This window comes from Polypterus senegalus, chromosome 9 (assembly GCF_016835505.1).
Source record: "Polypterus senegalus isolate Bchr_013 chromosome 9, ASM1683550v1, whole genome shotgun sequence".
NCBI classification, from domain to species: Eukaryota; Metazoa; Chordata; class Cladistia; order Polypteriformes; family Polypteridae; genus Polypterus; species Polypterus senegalus.
This window is the reverse complement of record NC_053162.1, coordinates 41,781,874-41,797,526: the sequence shown is the minus strand read 5'-3', so window position 1 is coordinate 41,797,526 and position 15,653 is coordinate 41,781,874. Positions and strand designations below refer to the sequence as shown.

General features: G+C 35.8%; 1 protein-coding gene across 5 annotated transcripts in view; it reads left to right on the top strand.

The window, feature by feature from the left end:
• nup93 (nucleoporin 93) overlaps positions 1-6,704 on the top strand; it is an 84,120-nt gene extending 77,416 nt beyond the window's left edge. For all 5 annotated transcript variants that reach the window (XM_039762986.1, XM_039762987.1, XM_039762985.1 and 2 more), the window contains 5 exons: positions 1,546-1,664; positions 1,772-1,889; positions 5,545-5,628; positions 5,918-6,043; positions 6,475-6,704. In XM_039762986.1, the coding sequence (XP_039618920.1) occupies positions 1,546-1,664; positions 1,772-1,889; positions 5,545-5,628; positions 5,918-6,043; positions 6,475-6,585 (558 nt within the window). In that variant the 3' untranslated portion in view covers positions 6,586-6,704. The remainder of the gene's footprint in view (positions 1-1,545; positions 1,665-1,771; positions 1,890-5,544; positions 5,629-5,917; positions 6,044-6,474) is intronic.
• Positions 6,705-15,653: the final 8,949 nt, after the last annotated feature.

Genomic DNA, 15,653 nt, shown 5'->3' with positions numbered 1-15,653 from the left:
TATGGAACAAGTATTGAACATGCTTATTGAAATTTATTTAATAGTTAGTAGAAAAGCCTTTGTTGATAATGACAGCTTCAAGACACCTCCTTTATGGAGAAACTAGTCACATGCATTGCTCAGGTGTGATTTTGGCCCATTCTTCCACACAAACTGTCTTCAGATCTTGAAGGTTCCTGGAGCCTTTTCTATGAACTCTGCTCTTCAGTTCTTTTCATAGATTTTCAAATGGATTCAAGTCTGGTGATTTACTGGGCCATTTTATCAGCTTTATTTTCTTTCTCTGAAACTAATTGAGATTTTCCTTGGGTGTGTGTTTGGGATCATTGTTTTGCTCAAAAAAGTCCACCCTCGTTTCATCTTCAGCATCCTGGTAGATGGCAGCAGATTCTTCATCTTTCCTTAATTTTATGAAGTCTGCCAGTACCATATGCTGAAAAACAGTCACACACCATGATGTTCCCATCTCCAAACTTCACCTTTGGTATGGTGTTTTTGGGGTGATGTGCAATGCCATTTCTCCTCCAAACATGGTGTGTGCAATGACATCCAAAGAGTTCAATTTTGGTCTCATCTGATCAAACTATATTCTCCCCGTATTTTATTGGTTTGTCCAAATGTCGTGCAGCAAACTGTAAATAAGCTTCAACATGCTTTTTCTTCATCAGTGGAGTCTTGCGCGGTGAGCGTGCATAAAGGCCATGGTAGTTGAGTGCATTACTTATTGTTTTCTTTAAATCAACTGTAACTGCTAATTCGAGGTCTTTCTAAAGCTGTCCATGAGTGGTCCTTGGCTCTTGGACAACTCTTCTGATTACTCTTTTGACTTCTCTGTCAGAAATCTTGCGAGGAGCGCATGGTCGTGGCCAGTTTATGGTGAAAAGATGGTCTTTCCACTTCCGGATTATGGCCCTAACGGTGCTCATTGGAACAATAAGGTTGCAAAGGTCTTGAGAGCTCTTTGCTTTAACCAATCATGAGATGCTTCTTGTTTGACACCTTGGTAATGAGAAACATTTTATAGGTCATCAATTAGGACTAAACCAGCTGATATTAATTTGCATTGATAAGGGGGCAGGGTTGCTTTCTAAATACTGACAAATTTCAGCTGGTTTCTTGGCTTTCTATGCTTTTTTGCACCTCCATTTCTTCATGTGTTCAATGCTAGTTCCCTGTGTTGTTCCATTTTATTTGACATAACGTAATTTATGGACTTATTTGTTTTGATTTCTTTGTATGTGTGGATTGCTTGGGTTGTTACCAATGTCTGGTGAAAATTTCATGTCAATAGCTCAATTAAGAAATATTTAACGTTTTCAATGCTTATTTCCCCAGTGTATATATAGCTCAGTGACTACTATGCATGTCTTACTATTGAAAGGAAAGACACTCTGACAAACTACTTAAAAGTGTTTTTTTTCAGGTGAAGGTAATATTTTTGAAAATACACATACTGACATGGGAATTTCTAGGACTAGCTAAGGGGAAACCAGTCTCTCAAATTACTACTATAAATGTGTTTACTTTTCCCTCTTTCTCTTCCAGAACCCAGATAAAGTGCTGGAGCTGATGAACAAACTTCTGAGTCCTGTGATATCACAAGTGAGTGCTCCTCAGTCCAACAAAGAACGATTAAAAAACATGGCTTTGGCAATTGCTGAGCGGTAAGCAGAACAAAGTTTGTTCTTGTTGAATAATTTGTTTTTTAACAATAACATAATTTATATTGAAAAATTGTCTATTAATTTGTAACACAATTTTTCTCTTACAGCTATAGATCTCAGAGTATTTCTGCTGAAAGCTCAATCAACAGCACTTTCTATCTCCTCCTGGATCTAATAACATTTTTTGATGAATACCATGCTGGCCACATTGATAGGTCATATGATGTGAGTGTTTTACTTCTATAGATAAATACACTATAGGACTAAAAGTATGTGTATACCCCTCCAAATCACTTGAGTTTGCGTGTTTCAGCTGCACTCATTGTTAACATGTGCATAATTTCAAGCAATTGCCATGCTATCTCTGTTGACAAGCGTTGGCAGTAGAATGGGTCATACTGAAGAGTTCATTGAGTTTAAATGAGGCACTGTTACAGGTTGCCACCTTTGTCACAAGTCAGTACATGAAATGTCTGCTCTGCTAGATCTGTCCAGTTCAACTAAAACTGCTGTTATTGTGACGTGGCAGCATCTATGAGCAGCAACAGCTCAGGCACAAACTGATAGAATATGCAAATTCACAAAATGGGGCCACCAAGTGCTAAAGTGCATAGCGCGTAAAACTCTCGTAAAAGTCAAATCAGATATTATTTGTCATGTACAATTATCCATTCAGTACAATATGTAGTAAAAAAAATGCTTAGCTTTTAAACTCCAAAACTACAATAAGTAGAATATAAAATAACAATAAAATGTGACTTTATAAATTTAAAAAAAAGGAAAATGACAGTAATTGTATGCATTTTATTAATATTATGAAAATATGTAATAAATAAGTATATAATAAATAAACAATATAAGAGAATTAACAAATAAGGGTATTATATAGCTCTAGACACTGTCCTCATTTAGGATGCAGATGCACCGTGGAAAGAAGCTCCTCCTCATTCTCCCTGAAGTGATCTTCAGGCAGAAGTTGCATTTTCCTTATTGCAGCTCAGACAAGAGGTCATTGTTGCGATGGCTAGCATCCCCATATTAGTGACCGTGGTCTTGGAATAGAATAAATACCCAACAAACTCATAAATGTGTAATTGTCAGGTGTTCACAAATGTTTAACTATATACTGTATATTAGCCTTTTGGAAACACGTATTTTACATTTTCAAGACTTTGTGCTCATTTAATAAAGCTATTTTGTGCATTTGAAATTTTTGTATTATTATTATGTTGACATCAGTTCAAAACTTGAAGATAAAGGTTGCTGCTTTTTTGCTTGCATATCTAAAACAATTTTCAAGAAACTGCAAAGTATGAGAAATGTCTTTGCCTTTTATTTTATAGTGACTCAAAACCCCAAAATAGTAAGCAGATACAATGTATGTTAAGGCTACTCTGCTTTAAAGCAGTGAGAACCACAGTTGCCTGAGGAAATTGAAACAGATTTGGTTTTCTCTAAAGAGGGAGAGACAGTATGATCAGCATCTATGTATATGTGGGTATTTCTGAACCTACCTATTACTAACTGCTGACCATTTGACCTTTGGCTGCAATCATCTTCTTTGGTTATTGAGATAGCTTTTATATGCTTTATGTGAGCCGAGAGCCCTGGATCTATGTGTGCTCAAATCCTTTAGACGACTGAATGTTTTGCTGCCTCTTGGCTTATTTGATATTGATTGTAAGTAGGGCGTGTCTTACAAGAACCTCATGTTCCACGTCATCGCGAGACGGTCCTGGGTCAATCTCTTGGCACAAAGTATCATGTTTAAGGTCCCCGGCGAGACGTTTTGTGGCCATCTCATGGTTTCTTTTAAATGTCTTCTGTGATCTTAATGTGAAGATCACGTCTCGACGCCCTTGTATTTCTCTCCAGGATTTTTTTTTATAATAGAGAGAAATAATTTGATTAATGCATTTGTAACCTAAATGTAGAAAATTCTTATTTAATAATATTTAACCTTGAACATTTAGAATTCCAGCAGGGAATTTTTAAGGCAAAACGTCTTATAATTGGTAAACAAGTAAATATTCAGTGACTGGATATCTTCAGAGGCCAGTAACTAAAATCAAAAGGTGTGGCAGAAAAGTAATGAGACTGATTTTTTATTTACCAAAGTTTTTATTTTTTTCAAACATCAATGTTATCCCCTTCAAAGTAGTTCCCTTGGGCAGCTACACACCGATGGAGATGTTGTTCCCACTGTTGGTAGCAGCACTGGAAGTCTTCAGCTGGTATGGTCTTCAGCATGTCTGTTACACTCTTTTGGATATTTTCTAAAGTCCCGAAATGACGTCCTTTGAGGACATTTTTCAGTTTAGGAAAAAGGAAATATCACACGGACTGAGGTCAGGTGAATAAGGGGGCTGGGGAACCACAGGAATGCCTTTTGAGGTAAAAAATTCTGTGATGGAGAGGGCAGTGTGACATGGGGCGTTTTCATGATGGAGCATCCATTTGCCTGCAATGTCTGGTCTCACGCGAATGATCCTTTTTCTGAGCCTTTCAAGGACATCTTTATAAAAAACTTGGTTGACAGTTTGTCCTGGAGGAACAAATTCTTTGTGGACGATTCCCCTTTTGTCAAAAAAACAAATCAGCATTGATTTAATCTTCGATTTGCTCATTCGAGCTTTCTTTGGTCGAGGAGAGTGTGCAGTGTGCCACTCCTGACTTTGCCTCTTGTTCTCAGGATCGTATTCAAAAATCCATGATTCATCACCTGTGATCACACAACTAAAGAAATCTTGCTCATTAGCGATTCTGTCAAGAAGATCAAGACACTTGTTTTTTTGATTGTCCTTCTGCTCAATTGTGAGGTTTTTCGGCACCATTTTGGCACAGACCTTTCGCATGTGCAAATGTTCAGTCAAAATCTGATGAACGGTAAATCTGTTCAAATTTAATTGTTCACTCAACATTCTTAATGTTAAACGACGGTCTGATCTTACAAGAGTGTTCACACGTTCCATGTTTTCATTGGTTTTCGAAGTTGAAGTTCTGCCTTCCAAAAATGATTTGTGCCAGCGAAAAACTTGAGCTCGGGATAAAGAATGTTCCTCATAGGCCTGTTTTAACTTTTCAAACGTCACACTTGCCGATTCTCCAAGCTTAATACAAAATTTAATGGCACAACGTTGCTCCAAATTCCGCTGTTCCATTTCGCGTGACGCACAACCAAAAACACAACTTCGCTAATAGCAGTTACAAAAATCATGTAGTTAACGGAAGGAGTTGAAACTCGCACTGAGCTATGTGAGGGTACTGATACACGTGCTCTATCAAGGACAACAGTGCAGCGTTGCCAGATCGCTTGCAGTGTTGCCAGTCTCATTACTTTTCTGCCACACCTCAGTTTTCAAATTGCCTTATTATCTTTTATAGTGCTTGTAACAAGTATTCACTCAATATAGCCTGTCTGTTATGTTAATATAGACACTCAGCTTCACTACAAATTCACCAATGAACACCACTAACAAGAATTCCTACAGTTTTTGAAACTGTTGTATGTAATATCACTGTTCAATTTTAGTAGTTGGAATAAACCAACATGATCACTTAATGATAATATATTGCAGAAAGGAAAGCAAAGAAATATGATCAATAATTCAGATGTTCATCATTCAAAAACTATACAGAATCTTTAGCACAGTTGCTCCAGATATGTTTCTAAAGTAACTAGATTTCTCTTAAAGACTACCTGCTAGTTGTACACAAAAGCTTCTCATTATTCTTATTAGTCCATTAGTTAATGTCACAGTTTCTATTTACATATTTAATTTATATTATCTTGTTAAAATTATAATTGCATTTAAAAAGTACAGTTGATTACATTAATTATTCTTTTATGTGATATGCTTTTTTTTTATAATTCTTTAAGGTCATAGAGCGACTCAAGTTGGTCCCACTCAGCCAGGACAGTGTGGAAGAAAGAGTGAATGCTTTTAAAAATTTCAGTGATGAGGTAAAGTTTAAGTAAAACCATATGTGATATTTTTGAATTAATTTGTTTTGTAAATTATTAATTTTTGATTTCATACTAATTTCTTAGTACAGTTGGAAAATATGAATATAAACTCTCCAACTATGGCTGTATATGTGTTCACACAACAGGTGAACGTCTGTATTTCCACAGTGTTAACATGTTGTGGCAAAGTAATTTGTACAAAAACAAATCTGGGAAATTTTATATCACTTTTTTGTTTTTATTTGTTTCCCAAAGTGAATAAAAATGTTGATGTTTTTGAATACAGATTCGTCATAACCTTTCAGAAGTACTACTTGCCACTATGAATATTTTGTATACTCAATATAAGAAATTAAGAGGAACAACAGCCACTCCAGCAAGGACTCCAAGAGCAGTGGAAGATAGAGAGACAGTAAGTTCAGAATTTTAATTAAACTTGAGCCAATAAAACATACTGCTGACAGATTTTTTTGTAGTTATTTACTCATTTCATGTTTATGATCTCTGGAGAGACTAGTAGAGCCGACACCAAGGTATAGCAATATTACTTCAATTAATTCCTACAGGCCTTTGCACTAAGTCCAGTTCACAGATTATAAAATTTGCTAAGGTATCTACTGTCATTCCTTTAAAGATTTTTCTACATTAGAGATGCCAGAAGCAATATGTGATTTTTGTATCAATAGGTAAACATAACCCTGCTTATTTCTATTAAATGAAAACAATAAAAATTTGATGCTGACATTTTTGTTTTGTAGGTAAATTGCAGTTGTGAACCTCTACTTCTTTGCAAAATTGAAAGAACATGCTTAACAAAGCTCTTATTTTTTTTTCCTTCTGTAGCAACTGCGAAGCCAAGCACGTGCTCTGATAACTTTTGCAGGGATGATTCCTTACCGCATGGCAGGAGACACAAATGCTCGACTTGTACAAATGGAGGTGCTCATGAACTGAAGCAGTAGCCTACAGGAGACTTACAAATTCCTTAGGTTAAAGACAGCCATCTACATTTGTCAATTTTTTATTTGTATTTTCACTTGGTTGAAATAAAATACCTTTAGTTTACATTTATACTTTATTTTGTTTGTTTCATTTTTTCATTTTTTTGTGTTTTTATTTTTTTTTTTTTAATTGTTGTAAGTTATTTTTTGTTGGTATAGGTAGACTGAACAGCCATAAAATATATTTATCTTACAGTTGAATAGAAACTCAGACCATGACTCATTGGTTTGATTTTATGCACCATTACTCTCATAATTATTTTAGCATAGTACTTGCCTTAGAGTTTAATTTATAGTGGATATCAAATGTCTATACACCCTTATTGAAATTTCAGCTTTCATTGTTGTAGAGGCTGTGTTTGACTACAGCAGTGAGTAACTCTGGATATGTCTTTATCAACTTAACAAGTCCTTCATTTTCAATATTCTCTCATACCACATTGCAAAAGCTCAATCAACTTGCTAGAAGATATCCTGTGTAGAATCCTCCTTAAACAACTCATCACATTTTCCAAAGGACTGCAGTCTGGGCTCTGAATTAACTAACTTCTGTAGAATATTTATTCTCTTTGAAGCAATTGGTTGTTTGATTTAGTTGTGTGTTTTAGGTCATTGTCATGAGGAAGTGTGAAATCAAGCAAAATTATACATTTTTTACGTGAAGTGTGAAATTTGCCTTCCCAGCCTTTTTTGCCAACATGTTGAAGGTTTTGTCCCAGAATATCTTGATATTTAGAGGTGTTCATTTTCCTCTATATCCTGACCAGAAGCTTTGTTCTTTCTAAAGAGAAGCAGTCTCCAACTGTTATGTTAGCCCCTCTGCTACTACAGTCCATGGTTTACATTAGGTAATTTGTTTAAGATGATGAACCATGCTGGCACTAAACATTATCTTTTAGAATCCAGGCCAAAATGTTCTTGACTTCATCAGCCTATAAAAAAAATTCCCATATTGGTTTGAGAGACTAAATGTGACCTTTTACTCCACCCTTAAATTTATGGAAAATATGCAAAATAGTTGTCATTGACTTTTTGGTAGCATCTTTGATGAAGTCTTCTTTTTTTCCTGGGTTATCAGTTTTTTTCTTGTGATGTACTAACTCCTCCACTAGCTAATGATAAACTTCACCGTGTTTAATAATACAGGTTATGTTTTTGTATTGTTTTTATATCCATTTTCTGAAAGCAGTAACCCTTTTTGATTTTGTTAACTCAGTGTAGACCATAATTATGCAGTCAAGAAACCTTACAGAAAAATCTTTCAGAAACAGCTGATTTTAAAGGCAATCATAATTGTTACATGCAATGTCAAGTAAACACATATTACATTTATAAAGAATTTGCAGTGTGTGATTAAATGGGAACACAGCTTTAAATGGACTGATGTATTGTTTCCTATAAATGTTGTGTTTTTCACTTAAATATTTTCAGTGATAAGATCTCAATAAAAATGAAAAAGTTCTGATATATCTTGACATTTTTTCAGGCTTTATACAACAAAAAGCTGAAATTTAAATAAGGGTGTGTAGACATTTGGATTCCACTGTTAGTAGAATTTGTGTCTAATTTACTTTTTCTAGGAGCCTGATGATATCTGAACTTGATGTACTGTGGTGTGTGTTTAAGGGGTGTCTGGGTTTGAGGTATATTGGCAAGTTTCCAACTTTAGACTTCAAGTACCAGGCCATTGAGCATCCACCAAAGGACAAAAAATTGTCTTTATGGCAATTTTTTTTAAAATAGGAAGGAGTAGATTCAGAATCATTCAGGTAGTCAATGACTGAGATTGTATATAATTTTAGATAATTTTATTTCATATGTTTTATTCTATGTAGGGAAAATATCCTTTAATTATTTTATTTAAATATTTTGAATCTAAGTGTTAGGTGTTCTTACACTAATATTCCTTTCATATTTACATCTGAATTTGCACAGTAAAAATGGTCTGTCATGAGTAACTTTTTAAACATACTGCGATTGTACAGTATAATTATATATGTATAGAAGCAAACTAATAAAAAAAATCAGGCATAAATATTAATATGTAAACCTCCAGGGGGCACTCAAATGCTTTTTTTTTACACATTTAAATAATTTGCAAATTTTAAATGCTGGAGGGGATGAATTTGGACACTGAAAATTACAATATATTTATACTAAAACTAATTAGAACATAAGAAATTAGATTAAACTGTTTCCTCTTGTTTGTCATTCAAGTTTGTTTATTTAGCTGATAGCTAAGCTGTCCCAATATCTCATCCAGACATTTAATAATACATAATAACTAATTTATCTTAGCTAATATAATCTAGCATATGTGAATGTACGTTTGTAAGATAGTTGTGACCTTGACAACGTTTTATCCTGAACTGTAGATTCAAATATTTTTATTTTTCAATTCCTTAATTTGTAATTCATTTCATGCACTGATTTTGTTTGTTTTCTTGATGTATTTGTGGAACTTTTGTTACATAAGACTTCAAATCCACTTGTTCACATCATCCAGCAGTGGAGTTAAATGTCAAAGAACAGACAAATATATAAATATGAAAAACCAAACCAAATGTCCTTATGAAAGTGCTGTCTTATATTATTTTGTCACATATACAAATACTATTCCGTGTTTCTAGTCAAGTACTGAAAATAGATGTATTTTGTATGTAATCTGGACTGATTTTTTTATGGTAAGCTTGCTTTATATCTTTATTAATTCTTGATATTTTAATGTAGTAAATAAATTATGCAGTTTGGTTATTTCAAATCATGGTTATTTTAATATATGCCTATAGGAAAGTGCCACTATTATTAAGTGAGTCATAGTGCACTTGACGGCTGTAAGCATCCTGTGTATAGGATATAATAAGAGAAAAAAGACCAGACAGGTAAACCTTCTGTAACTATAGAAGTGTCGAGGAATGCATAAAATTACATTTGAATTCTTCTGTCACCACATGAGATGTCAAGTATGTTGTGTTTATATTATTTATTGTAAATCTAGAAATACTACACAACATAAAAAGCGTATAACCTATTTTTTAATCTTTCTAATGGTTAGATTAGTAGTTAGATTGGTAAAGTATGTGGAAAATCCATTTAAAAGTAGTTAAATTGACTTTTAAGGCAATTTTGGTTAGCTTCTTAATGCTTGTTTTTTTATCTGAGACAAATGTTTGGTTTTTTAACATTTAACACATGGAAAGGGTTAATCTCTGCAAAGCGTTTTCTTTTTAAATATTGCCTTTTTATACATATATCTCTTTGTTTTTACATATTTAGAGAGCAGACTTTACAGATTGTCTTATTTCAATTTAAGTAAAAACACATTACAATATTACTAATATGAATGACTTTTGAGAGACAATTTTTTAATGATCATTAAGGTCGTTCCTGTCAGTGCTTATGTACTCTCCCATTGAAGACATTTCCAAAGTTATCAGATTTTGATTGCAATATAATTACTTTAGGGTTTGTTTTTTTTTTCCATTTTATTTCTGTTAACTTGATACAGGTTTACTGATCTAGGCCACAACTGTTTCAAACCTGCTTAATCTAATTTATTTCCACAGGTGGCTGGAAGCTATTCCAGCAGCAATGGACAAGGCGAATGGACAATTGCAGGGCACACTCATGCAAACAAATACCCACACCGGGTCCATTTTGAAATGAGTAGTTAACCTAGCACGCATGTCTTTGGGGATGTCGATGGATGATGAGCATACCCATCAGAAAACCCTTGTACACATGGGGTGAATGAGCAAGTGCCGTGTGTAGTTCTTTTGTTCCCATGTTTTATTGACAAAACTAGACTGGATGCTATGTCCATTTTTTCTAAACTATAGGTTTGCATTTTCCCAATTGTGAATGTTTTTGTATATCTGATGTTTGAGCAATTCATTAAACAATAAACAGTAATTTTACAGATATATTTTCTAACCCATCTCCACTTTGTCCTATGTTCTTAAGGCAGGCAGGCAGGCATAGACCAGGATGTTGGCTTAAAGGAATTTCCAGTTTAATTAATAATGGATGATTTTTTTTGACACTTCATACAGGTCTCTGTATCTCATGTTCACCCACCAACCGTTTAACTCTAAAATGTATGCAGTCCATGTGTCAATAAACAGCTTATATCACTGGCAGTTGATTTTTTTAATTGCTTGCATATATTTTAAAAGACTACCAAAAATTTCAGATAGGTTAAAAATTCTGAGGTCTTTTAAACTTGAAATTTTTATATTTTAAAAATAAACATTTTCCCCTTGTTCTAATTCTATTTGTATTCTTCTTTCAGATATATAAATGTAAAAAGTTGTTTTCTTTTTTATGTTTTAATACCAAGGGAAAAGTGTTTTTTTACTCAAAGAAATCGTAATGGCTGTAAATTTAGGCACAAAGCCCATTTTCTTACCTTGTATTAAATAATTTACTCTCATGTTCATTTATTGGTTCTCTGGTAACCTATAAGGTACATGTAGCTGATTTTATTTTTTGTTTAGTGGCTACATTTCTCTTAAATAATGCTACAGTAATTTAATTTTCTTGCTCTGTTAGATGTTTGAAATTTGACATTTAATATTATTTCTTTACTAATCTGCATTGTAGGTAACAGTTTTTCCTATGCTTTCTTCCATATACATGGCATATATCTACATCTGCACATTATGTTTTCTGCATCTTGTAGAATTTGCGCTTTTCAGCAGTGAGCACTTTTAATTGATGTTCTCTTATGTACGTTTTTATTAACTTTAACATCTAAAATTGTTTAGTATCCCACATCACCTCACTTTTTTTGGTAGTCAGGCTTTCTTGTTATTTACTGCATCTTTCTTGATTAGTTTATGGAAATTCCTTTTATTTAGATTGCTTCTTTTTTATTTAAAGTTACTTCTACTTCAAACTTTACTTTCTTCTTTATCACTTTTTAGGTACTTTTGATTTTTATGTGTTTATGGTTGTTTTCAGCTGGTTTGAATGAATGTATACAATATATAAATGCAATGAGACTTTTATTGCTATTTGGTATGTGTAACCTACTAGATGAATTAATAACCATTTCAACACAGAGAAGATATTTAGGATCTGACTAATTTGGACAGTATGTTAAAAAAGAAATGATGCAGTGTTCTGTGAGTTGTATTGTCACGCATGATTTAAAATGGTTGACTGCCAGGCAGGTCAAAGAATACATTAGTCCCTGTGAAATCTCCAGTGTAATTGCTTGTTGTTTTGCAAGACTCTGATAACAAAAAATGTGTGTTGTTGCTGAAATGGCTGTTATCCAGGTAAGTAAATTACTGTTGCTTACATTTAATCTCCCTCTTCAGCTCCCTCCTCGGATTTATTTTTTTTTTATCTAACATCCACTTCATCCATTTTTCTGAATTTGCCTATTTCCATTCAGGGTCACTAGAAAACAGTGTCTGTCTTTGGGTGCAAGACAGAAACCAGTTTGTAAGACTCATGGGGGGGTGGTCATTAAATATAATTAATAAGTATACAAATATACTGTGTTTAATATTCTTACTAAAAAGTATCTGGAAGAGAGATTGGGACAGTTCAGCTGTTAGCTAAACAAACCATCTGATGAACTGACTGAGATGTTTTACTTAATTTTATCCTTCAATATGACATTGCTGTTTTTCTTCAAGAAGTATTTTAAAAAGATCATTATCTCTTTACACAATTGCATGTAAGAAATTAGATTTCTTTTATACATTATTGGTAGGTAATATCTAATGATGATTTAGTACTTGTACCCCCAGCAATTATTTTAGATGATGGATTTCTCTTGAGAGCTCAGCTCTTTACCTCCTAAAGGTAACATTTCTAATTTAACATTTTAGACAGAAAAACAAAACTTTGAAGAAAATTTTTTAGACATCGAGTCACAGTCAAACATAATAGCACCTAAAAACAGAGCCCAACATACATTTTATAATACCTTCCATTAGGAATAGGTTTGAAGAGCTTTCAAAGCTTTTCAGTAACATCCATCTGTTTTCTAAATGACTTATGGTTGACTCCTAATTGGTGGAGACTGTTAGATTGGTGAAGAATAGAAAAAAGTTTTAGTATTACTTCTGACCATTTCTTTTCTCTCAGTCACACTTATATACCTAAATAACTATATTTTTTTATAAAGAAGCTGAGAAAATATGAATAATAAGGTATTGTTCAAAAAAGAGGAAGCTTTAGGCATTTGTTGTACAAATGAATACTAAAGTATAATGTATATCTGCAAAGCAGTTTTAGCTTGATTGTTATAAGCAATTCTAATTCTACACTTTGCCATACCAACAAATGCTGAATTCTTCCTTCCATTTCAACTAACTATTATAATGTCCGCCAGTTTCATGTGTGTGCCTTTAATTTTTTCCAGTTCATGAAGTGGCCAACGTTGTGATGCAGAATTATCAAAGTGTCTGTTCTCCCTGTGTGTCACTTCTTGATACTTACAGAGGGAACAGGGTCAATATGTAGTTTAGGAAATTTTAAAAATTGTACTGCAATCAAAATGGGTTTCAACTATTTTGTCTCAAACAACTTTTAAAGAGGTGGCAAAAAATATAGGGTATATTCACATAATTTCAATCTTTCCAATGGGACATTTAATGCTCAGAAAGTGAGATATTGAGAAAATGATGTATAGTATGATGGTATACTTTTGTGTGGTGTATGTTACATATTCACTAAAACAAATCTAATAATGCAAAAAAGAAAGCTTAAATCATTGGAAAACTTGGACCTCCAACTTTGATTTTTGCTTTACTTAGAACTGCTGTAATGTTTGCATTTTCTTCACCTTCTAAGCCAGTGCTGGCCAAAGACCACCTTATCAGCCATATGCATGTGTGATGTTCTGAGGTCCAATGCGGTTTATGGTGTCCGGTATTGTTGCAACAGCTGGTGTTGTGAATCAGGCCGACGAAACACACTTGCTAAAATCCGGCTATTTCATAACACCAGGGTTGCATCGTACCACAAGCTTCGAGACCAAAAGCAATGGTAGTGGCGCCTCTGTGAAGACTCTACACCTTCAGCAAACAAGTGACTTTTTATCATCAACTTGACTTAACTGTCATTGTCTTTAAGTTTCCTGTCTGATATGCTGTGATCTATTATAGCCAGAAATTGTGTGACTGTTATCTAAGCACTTTATTTATGAAGATAAAATTAAAATAATAGTAATAAAAAGCTTTCTGTTTGTCTGATCTCCTAAGTCATCAGTTTATTTTCATCAAGCTACTCAATTTCTAAATCAAGTTAGGGACGCTGGAAACCTTTTGGAGATTATCAGACAAAAGGAATGAACCATGTCTATTTGGACTGACTGTCCATCACATGGCACACTCAGCCATCTAGTATTGCAAGAAGGCTTGTGAGGAAACCTTTACAGTGGGACCAAAATTCAAACCCAGTAGCACCATGACAGAGTAATGTGATTATAATAACCTCCATGTAACCATGGAGGAGTACAATGAAACTCATTTCAGCTGCTTGTATTCGCGATCTCGTTCTTTTGGTCACTATCCTTAGCTCATGACCATAGATGAGGGTAGGAATGTAGATCGACTGGTAAATTGAGAGCTTTGCCTTACGCCTCCGCTCCTTTTTCACCATGACAGACTGATGCAGAGCCTGCATCACTGCGGACGCTGCACCAATCCGCCTGTCGATCTCACGATCCATTCTTCCCTCACTTGTGAACAAGACCCCAAGATACTTGAACTCCTCCACTTGGGGCAGGATCTCGCTCCCAACCCTGAGAAGGCACTCCACCCTTTTCCAGCTGAGGACCATGGTCTCGGATTTGGAGGTGCTGATTCCCATCCCAGCTGCTTCACACTCGGCTGCGAACCGATTCAGAGAGAGCTGAAGATCATGGCCTGATAAAGCAAACAGGACAACATCATCTGCAAAAAGCAGTGACCCAATCCTGAGTTCACCAAACCAGACTCCCTCAACGTCCTGGCTGCACCTAGAAATTCTGTCCATAAAAGTTATGAACAGAATTGGTGACAAACGGCAGCCCTGGTGGAGTCCAACTCTAAACTGGAAACGGGTTTGACTTACTGCCGGCAATGTGGACCAAGCTCTGACACCGGTTGTACAAGGACCGAACAGCCCTTATTAGGGGGTCCGGTACCCCATACTCCCGGAGCACCCCCCACAGGATTTCCCGAGGGACACGGTTGAACACCTTTTCCAAGTCCACAAAACACATGTAGACTGGTTGGGCAAACTCCCATGCACCCTCCAGGACCCTGCTAAGGGTGTAGAGCTGGTCCACTGTTCCGCGACCAGGACGAAAACCACACTGTTCCTCCTGAATCCGAGGTTCGACTATCCGACGGACCCTCCTCTCCAGAACCCCCAAATAGACTTTTCCAGGGAGGCTGAGGAGTGTGATCCCTCTGTAGTTGGAACACACCCTCCAGTCCCCCTTTTAAAGAGGGGGACCACCACCCGGTCTGCCAATCCAGAGGCACTGTCCCGATGTCCATGCGATGTTGCAGAGGCGTGTCAACCAAGACAGTCCTACAACATCCAGAGCCTTGAGGAACTCCGGGCATATCTCATCCACCCCCGGGGCCCTGCCACCAAGGAGTTTTTTGACCACCTCGGTGACCTCAGTCCCAGAGATGGGGGAGCCCACCTCAGAGTCCCCAGGCTCTGCTTCCTCATTGGAAGGCATGTTAGTGGGATTGAGGAGGTCTTTGAAGTACTCACCACACCGCCCCTCCCCCACCGACTCACAACATCCCGAGCCGAGGTCAGCGCACCATCCCCACCATATACAGTGTTGACACTGCACTGCTTCCCCCTCCTGAGACGCCAGATGGTGGACCAGAATCTCCTCGAAGCTGTCTGAAAGTCGTTCTCCATGGCCTCCCCAAACTCCTCCCACACCTGAGTTTTTGCTTCAGCAACCACCGAAGCTGCATTCCGCTTGGCCTGCCGGTGCCTATTAGCTGCCTCTAGAGTCCCACTGGACAAAAGAGTCCGCCAGTGTCCACCAAT